Source organism: Euleptes europaea, chromosome 5 (genome assembly GCF_029931775.1).
Source record: "Euleptes europaea isolate rEulEur1 chromosome 5, rEulEur1.hap1, whole genome shotgun sequence".
Lineage (NCBI taxonomy): Eukaryota > Metazoa > Chordata > Lepidosauria > Squamata > Sphaerodactylidae > Euleptes > Euleptes europaea.
Window position 1 is genome coordinate 68,227,871 of NC_079316.1, and position 12,316 is coordinate 68,240,186.

Genomic DNA, 12,316 nt, shown 5'->3' on the forward strand with positions numbered 1-12,316 from the left:
CGGCTTATACGCGGGTCAATACGGTAAGCGAGGGGAGGGGGGAGGGGGAACTTACCTCCGCTGCCGCCGCCATCCCACACGCCTTCTCTGCGGCCTGGGAGAGGCCTGCAGGGCCTGCCTGAGTGCAGGCAGGCCCCGCCGCCCCCCCGCCGCCCCGCCCCCCGCACCTTCTTTGCGGCCTGGGAGAGGCCTGCAGGGCCTGCCTGAGTGCAGGCAGGCCCCGCCCCCCCCGCCGCCCCTTCTCTGCGGCCTGGGAGAGGCCAGCGGGGCCTTCCTGCGCTCAGGCAGGGCCCCGCTGCCGCCTCCGGCCTGCGTGCCTTCCCTGCCGCCGCCTCCAGCTGATCAGCGGGCCTCGTCCTCCCGGTGAGTAAGGGGTTCAGGGGCTCTTCTCCCTCCCCCCTAGGGTGGCGCTGGGGTCAGGGTGGGTGTGGAGGGCCCGGGAGGGGTGGCGCTGGGGTGGGTCTGGAGGGCCTGGGAGGCCGGGCGGGAGGGCGACCTGGGGCAGGGGCATTGTGTAAGCCGACCCTCAGCTTATACACGGGTGCCTAATTTTTCCCCATTTTTGGGGTAAAATTAGGCACCTCGGCTTATACGCGGGTCGGCTTATACATGAGTATATACGGTACTACCTTGCTATAGAGGCAAGGGATTTTGCCTTTAGCGGTTCCTTTAAAATTCCAAAGAAAACCAGAACGTAGTCATATAAGGTCTAATTTTCCTTTGAAATTATTTGTGGTAGAACTGGGAAAGAGGCTAAACATTTTATGCCTAGCACGTGGAGTTTGTTTTAATACAAAGAATTTCAAAAATCCTTCTGGCCTTGGAGACGCAACCCTTTTTATTTGGCTTTCTCTAATTGAAAACATGTGCAAGTAGTGCCACACAAAATTCAATTCAAGATCCAAAACATCAATAAAAATATTTCATGGCAAAAAAAACCTGGCATAAACTTTACAGGGAAATGTACATGAGCATCCATGTAGTGATACAAGGCAAGGAATAGAATGGGAATCTGCTGCTCAGCTAGACGAGGTGATAAAAATTCTTTCCCTATAAAGTCTAATGATCCTGATTAGCCTTCAGCTTGCTGGAATGTAAAAGGGGTTAGGGGAGATTCAGCAGAAAAGAAACAAGAAGTTTCCACACATGGCTTCATTCAAATGGCAGCGTATCAAATGACTGGTGCAATTACTATAACCTGACAATTTCATTACATTCATGTGGTAGTTAACTCTTTAAGACCTACAACAAACAAAGTCCTCCTAGCTATTAGAAATGAAGTAATCTGAAGCTTTGGCCTTAAAAATTACACATTGGCACCAGCGTTTATGTTTTTAAAAACCACAGAACAAAGCTGAAAACTTTAGGCTTCTTTGATTAACAGGCAAAGAGCCCCCCCAAAATAAAAAAAATCTGCATTGTAGAGAAAATGTTGTTTTGGCAAGTTCAAATTGATCTTTTGCAAAGTAGTTCATAGCACAGCAGAGATTTGTTCTCTTAGCCATCCAAAAGTGACCCAAATATAAGAGGTTAACATATATCTCAAGTAAAGTGCATAAGTACACTAAATAAACACTGTGTAATGGCAAGATTCACCATATATTGCCAGATTAACCATGCCTTCTGAACACATTTAAACATCTGTCTTAGGGCTAAAGCCTCCAGTACACCAAGGGAAGGAGGACATCAACTCTAAATAAATGTTCCCTTGTCATGCCCATGTGTACAATTTTTAAGTTGGGGAGGCGGAAAAGAGAGAAAATGAATGAAAGCCTCCAGTACACCAAGGGAAGGAGGACATCAACTCTAAATAAATGTTCCCTTGTCATGCCCATGGGTACAAGTTTTAAGTTGGGGAGGCGGAAAAGAGAGAAAATGAATGAATTAATTAATATAACATGCGCCTGCTTTTCTACTGATACACCTAACTTCATAAGGACTCCATGTGTTTTTGATATGTTCTGCCTTATGAACTGCTTCTACTATTGGGTATCACAAAAAATCAGTCTGCACTATATATTCTGCATTAATACCAATCAAGATTAGCTGCAAAAGCTAGCACACCAACATACTGATCCAATATTGATGGCCTTCAAATTCTCATGTTGTGGCTAATTAAGGAGATAATCCTAATCTAATCATGTAGCCAAATACTACATTAAAAAGCACAGTCCGAAGGGAGAGGAGAATAGTATGTATTTCATAAGTCACCTATGCAATACAGCTTCAAAAGGCAGCAGTTCCAGCAAGTGGAATATAATCAGTGGAATTGACTCTAGCATAAACAGTAGTTTTTAAGGTGCCACAAAACTTTGGTTTATTTTTTTTCTTCAAGTTGCAGTTCTAACTGGATACATTTTGAATGCAATGGGAAGTAAACACAGTAAACTGAGAATCCCATTAATCATCTTCCCAAAACAATACTGGTCAGGCATGGTCAAAAATAAGCTCGTTCAGTGAGCCTTAATTTATCTGATATTCTGTATTGCTCAACACGGAAGTTGAGCTAGCATATCCCAAAGCTGAAATGCTGGATTCAACAGCTGAAAACTATTTTACAGGACTATCTAAGGAGAGTTACTGCAGTTTAAGCACATTTTTTTCAGTGAGCTTAGACTAGAGCCGTGATGGCGAACCTATGGCACGCGTGCCAAGTCTGGCACGCCGAGCCCTCTCTGTGGGCACGCGACTCCCCGCCCGGCTTTGAAGGGCTCCGGGCTGCCTGCAGGCAGCGCGGAGCCCTTCAAAGCTGCCCCACCCCTGGACTCCCTGCCGCCCAGGTGCGGAACCCTGCCCGGGGACAAAACAAAAGAAAAAGGCGGCAAACTTTTAATTTAAACAGCTTCCCCGCCCCAAAAGGCGGAGAAGGTGCCTTCTGTCCTGGTAGCGCAAGGCACGGGTGAGCCCTGCAACTACTGAGCGGGTGCTCCAGCCAACGTTTTTGCATTGATCTCCCCAGCAGCCCCGCTCGGAAGGAACCCAGACGGCCCCTCCCCCTTCACGTCTCCCGCCGCCGGACTGTTCCATCCCGAGCGCAGGAAGCAGGGAGATCTCCAGCCCTGGGCTGGCGACCTCCTCGCCACCGACTTCTCCCACTCCTTCGTCCAGAACGTGGTCCGGCGGAGGAAGGGCCAGCGGCAGCCTTGAGAGACTCCCGGCCGAGCAGGCGGTGGGGAAGGCGATGGAGCGGCCGATCCTCCCAGCCCCCTCGCCCCCTGCTCATCCAGCGTCCCTGCGTCCTGGGCTGGGATGCCTTCGGCGGCGGCGGCAGCAGCGCCTGATTTGAGCTCTGGCTTGGGAAGAGGCTCGGGAGCAAGCATGCGCGCTTGCTTTTGGGGTGCCTCTCCTCCCCCCCCACGGCAGCTCCTGCCCACGCAGCTTTCCTTTGCCCAAAACCAACAGTGGGGACGCAGCCCAGCCCTGGCTTTTGCCGTGAACTGTTTTGTGTGGCGACTGTTTGCCACCAGTTTGTTTTTTAACCTCCCACCCGGGGGTGGGGGGGAGGTGGGAAGGCTGAAGCCCGGTCGTAGGGAGACGGCTGTGTGTGTGTGTGTGAAGGCTTTTCTCTCTTTTCTTCCTTTTTCTGTCATTCTCTCTCCTATTCTTTCTCTCCTCTTTTTCTGTCTCTTCCCCCCCTTCTCTTTCTCTAATTTTTCTCTTCTTTCTTTCTTTTCTTTCTTTCTTTCTCTCTCTTTCCTTCTTTCCCTGCTTCCTTTCTTCCTTCTTCTGTCCTTCATTCTTTCCTTCCTTCCTTCTTTCCTTACTTCTTTCTGTCCTTCTTTCCTTCCTTCCTTCTTTCTGTCCTTCATTCCTTCCTCCCATCCTTCTTTCCTTGCTTCTTTCCTTCTTTCCTTCCTTCTTTCCCTGCTTCCTTCCTTCCTTCTTTCTGTCCTTCATTCTTTCCTTGCTTCTTTCTTTCCTTCCTTCCTTCTTCCCTTTCTTTCCTTCTTTCTGTCCTTCCTTCTTTCCTTGATTCTTTCTTTCCTTCCTTCCTTCTTCCCTTTCTTTCCTTCTTTCTGTCCTTCCTTCCTTCTTTCCTTGCTTCTTTCTTTCCTTCCTTCCTTCCTTTCCTTCTTTCCTTCCTTCTTTCCCTGCTTCCTTCCTTCTTTCTGTCCTTCATTCTTTCTGTCCTTCATTCTTTCCTTTATTTCCTTCTTTTCTTCCTTCCTTCTTTCCTTCCCTGCAGATCGACCGCAGGCTGCAAGCTGCGCCTCCCTGGCACCTCGGTTGCCTGGGCTCACCGCTGGCTGCCCTCCCACCTGGGAGGAGGGGGAAGACCTGGGGGAGCAGAGGCACCCTCCAAGCCTTCTCTGCATAGCCTCCCCTAGGGTTGCCAACCTCCGGGTGGTGGCTGGAGATCTCCTGCTTTTACAACTGATCTCCAGCCAATAGAGATCAGTTCACCTGGAGAAAAACCTCCTGCCAGTGGTGAAGAGGACCTGGCAACTCTAGCTTCCCCACACACACACACACCAGGAGATCTACACCCGGTATGGCCCCCGAACGATGTTATAAATATGCAAATGGCCCTTGGCAGAAAAAAGGTTCCCCGCCCCTGTTCTAAACATTGGCACTCGGCGATAAATAAGTGGGTTTTGGGTTGCAGTTTGGGCACTCGGTCTCTAAAAGGTTCGCCATCACTGGACTAGAGTAACTCTGCACTGGATTGAACTGTAAACCATTATGCAATATATCTACCAATAAGAATCCCCATTCAGCAGCAGTCCAATTAAGTCCATTCAAGCTCCTCATGCCTATCACATTTGCTGAATGGCAAATCTTACTGGCAGATGTACTGCATACTGACTAATATTGGGGACTGCTTTGCTAAATCTGACTGCGCTAACTTTCAACTTGTATTTACAAGTTATTGTAGTGGAACCTTGTATTAATTGCTTGCTTGTAATTGCTGGGCCTAAACTGCGTCCGGTGTGCCCTTCAGGGCGTGCACAGCTAAGGAAGGACTGCGTGTGTATAAATAGAATTAAAAGGTAAAGGTATAGGTCCCCTGTGCAAGCACCGGGTCATTCTTGACCCATGGGGTGACGTCACATCCCGACGTTTACTAGGCAGTCTTTGTTTACGGGGTGGTTTGCCAGTGCCTTCCCCAGTCATCTTCCCTTTACCCCCAACAAGCTGTGTGTGTGTGTGTGTGTGTGTGTGTGTGTGTGTGTGTGTGTGTGTGTAAAGTGCCATCAAGTCGCAGCCGACTTATGGCGACCCCTTTTTGGGGTTTTCATGGCAAAAGACTAACAGAGGTGGTTTGCCAGTGCCTTCCTCTGCACAACAACCCTGGTATTCCTTGGAGGTCTCCCATCCAAATACTAACCAGGGCTGACCCAGCTTAGCTTCTGAGATCTGACGAGATCAGGCTAGCCTGGACCATCCAGGTCAGGGCAGCAAGCTGGGTTTAATTAAGCTTGTACAATAACATTTTAATTAATGCCCCAAATAATCCAACTAATTCCAACAAAAATCAAACAGGTGCTGAATGAAACTGAGAATTTAATTCTCTCCATTGTTATTACTGCAGACATCCGTTATATTAAAACAACGTGAACATTTAGGATTAAGACGATTTCATACCTCAAGCGGAGAATCACAGAGGAACCTTGTGAACTATATTTGGAATATTTATTGGAAGTCCAGGCCCCCAAAGATCGGTGTTTTAACATATCATGAAACAGAAACAAAAAAGCATGAATAAATTAGTTTTTCTTCTTTAATTCATTAATCTCAATCACATTATATTTTTACAAGAAGTTTATTTATATTAATGCTTAATTATATTAATGCTTAATGGGAATTAAACCATGAATTAAATTTACAAATCATGTTGCGTTTCCTTCTCTTCCTGCCCCCATCCCTGTAAATAACGAACGCAACAATTTCTATATGAATAAAATGAAACATCAGCTTTCATAAATTCACCTCTTAGAAATCTATCTTGCAATTTTAAGATATGAAAATGGCTGCATATCTGATCTATAACCAGGCCCACTTTAGTATTGCTTACTGGGCCTAACAAATTCATTACCGGGCAGTCACAGAGATGCTGTTGCAAGGGTACAAACTGGCCTGTAATAACTTTAGAGTTTGATATTTTTAGGAATTTAAAATTAGAGAATAGTCTGAAGTAAACAGTTGTAGCAAAAAAAAAGAAAGAACCCTCCCCCCCAGACCTGAATGAGCCCAGAACAGAGTCATCTCATTTTATTGAAGGTATTGGATTACTATTTTGATGTGTTTGGCTGTGTCCCACTGCAGCTGAAAATGAGTTTTGTGCTTTTATCATCTTGACAAGGGACTTGCTTTCTGCCGGGCATCACGAATTACCCAAAATAAAGGACAGGAATCTGGCATGCAGCCCAAAAATACTTTGCCTGTAAGACAAAGTCCTAGTTTGGAAAGTCGCCTTTGCATAGGGAAGGAGTCCAGCTCCCCTGTCTGCAGCCACCCAGATAATGTAATCTAGTACTAAGCAGTCATTCTACACTTGCACCTCCATTACTTCTCAAAAAGTGAAAGAAACTACACAAATGGGATCTCTGCACAAGCAGATTCTGTGTTGAGCATCTGTGTCTTACAATACAGTATTTACATCATGCATCACTCTCCTCCACCACACAAAGATCAGCTAACTATCTGAAACAGGGCTCAGAGTCTCCGTTTTGCTTATGCTCAGAACCAGTATGATTTGTCCTAAGAGGTGCACCAGATGATACTGTTGAGGGAAGGAAAGGAGATGCAGGAGTGCCTGAGCCTTTTCCTCAAAGATTGACTTGCTTTTTCAAGTCACCTGAAACAGTCTCCTCAGAGGCATTTTCCCTGCTATTCTGAAGGGCCTCTTTTCCCAATATAGTGGCTATATTCTGTGAATAACAGGAGGGTGGTCTGTAGTCACAAAGCAATTGCTATATGTATACAACCACTTTGATTTTGGAAGTGCAGCTTTACTGCACAAAGTACACACGTGACGCTTATTCAGAACTGTGATTCCATCTTATTTACCATTTCAATACAGTAAGTACCTGAAAATCAAAGTAGGTTATGCAATAACACTCTTAAAAGCACCCCCATACAAAAATGGAGATGCCACAAATAATTCTAGATGAACTTGCAAAAAAGCAACATACCAAAATACCATAGACTTGAGCTACATTTTGGAAGATGGAAAACAGGTTAAGATTTAAAAGAAGTCCAGTGGCACCTTTACCACAATTAACTCCACCCACTCTGACTCACTAAAGCTCATGCTGGAATAAACAGTGTTAGTCTTTTGTTTAGGGTTGCCAGCATCCAGGTAATAATCCTGCTATTACAACTGATCTCCAGCCGATAGGGATCAGTTCAGCTGGAGAAAATGGCAACTTTGGCAATTGGACTCTACTGAAGTCCCTCCCCAAACCCTCCCCTCCTCAGGCTCTGCCCCAAAAATCTCCCGCCAGTGGCGAAGAGGGACCTGACAACCCTACTTTTGTTACAACCTCTGAAATTAAGATTTTAAAAATCTATTTTTTGAGGTTAAGGGCTTATTTAAAAAACACACATGGGAAAGCAAGCAACTAGAAAAGACTGGATTAACATTTTAACAGATATCCTCATGCATTAGTGCCTTTAAATCATTCAACACATATTAAAAATGGGAAATACACGTTTACTGCAGAAAAAGAATAACATTTAGAAGGCAGGATATAGTTGCTATTCCCTTTGCTGCATGCCAATCCCCCCCCCCCCCCAACAACCTGTCTCCTCAGACTGGTATAGCCAAAGTAGGAATAAACCAGCTGGAAAAGGAGAAATACTCCTGCCTCTCCCACTGATTCTTACTCATAAGTGCCCCTCCATTAGTATTAAAAACAGCAGGTCTCTGGAGAGGCAGCATATACAATTTGTAAATAAATTCATATACAGGGTACGAACCTTGTATTTGCCTCATTTACCATCCTCAGACTATGTGGGCCAACTTGTGTTCAGAAGTCTTGAATAACCAAAAAATCTAAAATCAGCTTGATCAAAAATGTGTGTATGCATTGAGCTGTTCACAACACTAAGATGCATCACAAGGTAACCTAAAATTATTCAGGTTGGGGTGAAAATACCTCACATTTGTTCCTGTGTACACACACTATGACCTGGTTTGGAGCCAATTAATTGTCGATGTACGCATATTTTTGCTTTCCTTCCCATTCTGTACTAGTGTGTCTCTACTAGTATAAGCACAGTTAACATTTAAACCAGATATTGAAGTCAGTTTCTAACGTTTGTACGAAGACAAACGTTTACTGTCTTAAAACAAATGGGGTTCAATCTCAGGTTTAAAAGTGAACTATGGTTACACAGGTGCAGACAAAACACAGGATTATATTTAAAACTAAAAAAGAAAGGTAGGAGCATGGGAATCTGTATGGGAGGAGAGAAGAGCATTTCCAGTTACCATGGTGGGGGTTGGCAAGAGGGTACAGTGACACCTGAGCCAGACCTTTTGTTATTTTAAAGAGATATGCCTCCAAGCTTTAAAAAACTGATCAATACCAAAGTCTTCACAGGTTTACAGTGCAACCCTAAGCAGAGTTTATCCTTCCAAGCCCACAGGCTTCAATGTGGTTAGAAGGGCACAGCTGTGTTCAGGATTACACTTTAAGTGGCCTAAATGAACCAACTGAAATATGTGGACAAAGAGGAAGATTTTTTAAAACGTGTGTATGAATAGGGGGTGTTTAGTTTCCTGGGGTGGTTTGTTGTTATTCAGTTTCAGCCAATATGGAAGACTTTATGTTTCTTGAAAGCAATGCAAGCATTATTTACTTTATTCAAGACATCCTCCTGAGAGGCAGAATATAAAATCTGAGGCAGCTCAAAAAATTCCATAAAACACTATTGGATTATTGACAGCTTTATCATTCATGCTAAAATTACAACAAAAAATCTCAAAACAGCAGCAATAATAATATGACAAATAATCTTGAACAATCACTATAAATTGCAGTAATATTACATCCAAATAGCATATACCTTCTAGCTCTCAGAGAAAGGTGCCATTTATACTGCAATACTTTTTTAAAAAGTCACTAATCTACAACTCACTTCCATCAAAGGAAAGCAATGTGATAAAGTACATTTTAGACCTCAACAAATGAAGACTAGTTTTTTTTTTAATTTCTTAAGGCTATGTCATTTTATTTTTGGTTTTGTACGTGTAGCTGAAAGCAAGATCTGATCAACCTACAAATGGATGGTAAATATTTAGACAAGCCCTTTGACAATCAAAACACAGACTTCTATAAGCCTTAGCCATTGCCAAAGACAAGGGAACAGTGTGATGTCTATAGTTAGCCCTTTCAGAGTTATTCATAGCCAAGGTGTTCAAGAGCCAGAGTAAATGGCAGCTTTACAACCGAAGCATGGGGAAATTGTACGTTCCATTATTCTAATTATATGTTTAAATTCTGAAAAGAAATAATGCAGTTTCCAAAGAACCACTTAGATTTAGGAAAAGGACTGAAGGGGAGATTGTCCGCTACCTGAATTGCTTTGTTTTGAACCAGACGTGGTAATTCTTTAAAACTACAGTTAAAGAAGGGGAAACCCCTATAACCTGAGGAAGAACCGACTAATGTTGACATCTGACAGACTCAATTTTGGCCTCTCATTCATCCGTGTATGTCAAAAACAATTGCCAAATATTTGCTTACCTTTAAAACACTGTTGTGCAGCATTTTACAACGAAGCATTTTAAAGTATTTCAAATTAAATATGAACAGACTTCATCACTTCTAATTTTCATATTCTAGGCTGTTGCTTGGAAAACAAATAAAATTAATGTATTTTCTCTGACCAGCTTTGACTCATGGGAAGGTACAAAACTTTGAGCGTCACAAGCTTCAAAGACGTTTGTACCATCCCTCGCCAGAGTCTCAATGATACTGCCTTCCTGTGTTCTGCTGGGTCATTTGTTCCACTGTGGCTGCTACCTCCAAACACTCAAGTCAACACCAAAAGAAGACTGGGGGGGTGGGGAATGGAAGCTGATTTTAAATACCCACATGAAGTTCAAAGTGACAGTTTTTAGCAAATCAAAGAATATTTGTTATAAATTATTAAATTCAAATATCAAATCAATCCTGTTTGATCAATAATGTGCACAAGTGCTAAAGTGGACAGTTATCATGAACACACATTTCTCCAGACTTACAATGCAATCCTAAGCAGAGGAACACCTTTCTAAGCCTTCTTTGGACTGAAATGGGTGTTACTCTGCTTAAGATTGCACTGTTTCCCCAAATTTCAAAATTATTCCAGCTGCATATTTAAATACAGCTGCTAACAAACCAGGCAAAGTAATTTTTCTGATCCAATAATACCTACATTGGTTCAGGCTTCTGAGTGTATTGTGCTCTGCACTGTAAAACCTCTACTAAATAATGTACCAATATACTATGTTTCAATCTGCAAGAGTGCATTAGGAATGAGGTTCCAGGTTAGAAAATATTAGCAACTGAACAGACTCCTATTGCTATCGAAGTAAGAATCACAGCATGTTAATATCTGCTGCCAGAAACTGAACAAAAGCCATCCTATTCCTTTCTTGTTCTATAGTTCCAAGTATCAACATCTTACAAATCCCATTCAATGTGGATTAAAAGGTTAACTCTGTTCAATTCTCCCATATACACAAACACACACTCTCTCTCAATACCTTCCCCAATGGGATTCTAGGAGTGTGTTTATGATGTTTTCAAGTGTGTTTTCAATGGTAAACACAGATCTGGAACCCTGCAGGGTGGTATCATGAGATTGGCAAAGAAAAGGCAGAAAGCATGGAAAGGTTTAAGTAACCCCCAACAGTCCTTTGCTGAAAATTGGCCCTTCCTGAATTTGTTTGCCTAAAACAACTGCTCTGGTTTAAATCCATACATTTGCATCCAACATTTGGGTCTTGGCTCCTTTCTATATGGGAAAAACACCCAATAGGAGGAATTGGTTTTACCTTAGAAATTTACAAATTAACTCAATTTGAGTATTACCCTTTCCTGAAACCAAATCCCAGCTCATTATGGTAGCATAATTTGATGTGGGATGCCAACTTTTCCCTCACACAATTTGGAGAACATATGACTTCTTGGAAACGTTGTTTTATTATTTCTGTTTATTCCTTGATACTCTGAAGAGACAAGCAGCACAACATCGCATAATGAGTCAATGCTGCAATACCTCCATTTATATATGGTCCAAAAATAGGTTGAGTATCTAAGCAGCCTCAGATTTCATGCCCCTTCACCTACCCCATGCAATAACCTTCTTGAAGCAAAGGACTGTCTGTGCAACTATCCAATCTTCCAGAACTCCAGAGAACACAAATACAGAAGTAAAGAAAGAAGTGAAGGTTCAGAGGCAGCATGTGCTACCTGAAGAAGAGAGCAGCTTCTGCCTTCCTTAGCAGAAGCCCCCGCTGCTTCCCATTCTTTCAAATTATCCCACCACATTTTAGGGTGAAAAAAAAAATTCAGGAAGACATGATGCTTTATTCAGATAAAGGCAGTGTTAATTCGTTTTTATTTATTTTAATGCTTTTCTCTGGGGCTCTTAAAACTGAAGATTCACAATGCAATTTGTAGGCCAGTCTAAAAACACAATGATACAAACGAAAACCAGTAATAAAACTTAAGAAGCTTGGGAGCTAGAATTTTTTAAAAACCCATAATTATTACAAGAACAGCCATACAGTTTAATATATTAAAATAACAAATTAGAAGTACCAGATTGCAAAGAGGTGTATGCACGCACGCGCACACCTTAGAACATACATTTTTGGTGCAAAGCAGCCTTTACTGTGGTCCAAAATGATAATTCTGCCTGTACTCCGTACCTCTCTTTCATTTGAACGGTTGCTGCTGTGATGTCCTCAATTTTTTTTTTTTTTTTAAAGCTCTTTTTCCCTCCTGGAACAGATTTGGCTGCATGGCAACCATATTACAAACAAAAGGGAGCAATCCCTGTACAGGGACACCTCCACACACTCACCCATGGAAAAACTGGTTATGGATGGGCGAAGGAAGAAAAGAAGACGGAGTGGTCTGAATTTTCATGGAAGTTTAAGAAATGTTGCTCTGATCCGGCCTGCCCCCCCTCTCTCACACACACTCAGTCATGTGGGAAATCTACAAAAATTCCCCATTCAGTTCAATAGTGTGTGCAACACAACTCAGCTATTCCATTGCTCATGCGGGAGCTCTAGGCCCACCTTAAGGCTTCCACTCACACACCTGGATTGCCTAATAGAGTGCAAATAAATAAATAAATGATTTTAAGCTGT

General features: G+C 43.0%; 1 protein-coding gene across 3 annotated transcripts in view; it reads right to left on the bottom strand.

The window, feature by feature from the left end:
* The window catches only part of ATE1 (arginyltransferase 1), a 76,577-nt gene that overhangs the window by 43,764 nt on the left and 20,497 nt on the right, over nucleotides 1-12,316 (bottom strand). For all 3 annotated transcript variants that reach the window (XM_056849426.1, XM_056849427.1, XM_056849425.1), the window contains one exon: nucleotides 5,587-5,619. In XM_056849426.1, the coding sequence (XP_056705404.1) occupies nucleotides 5,587-5,619 (33 nt within the window). The remainder of the gene's footprint in view (nucleotides 1-5,586; nucleotides 5,620-12,316) is intronic.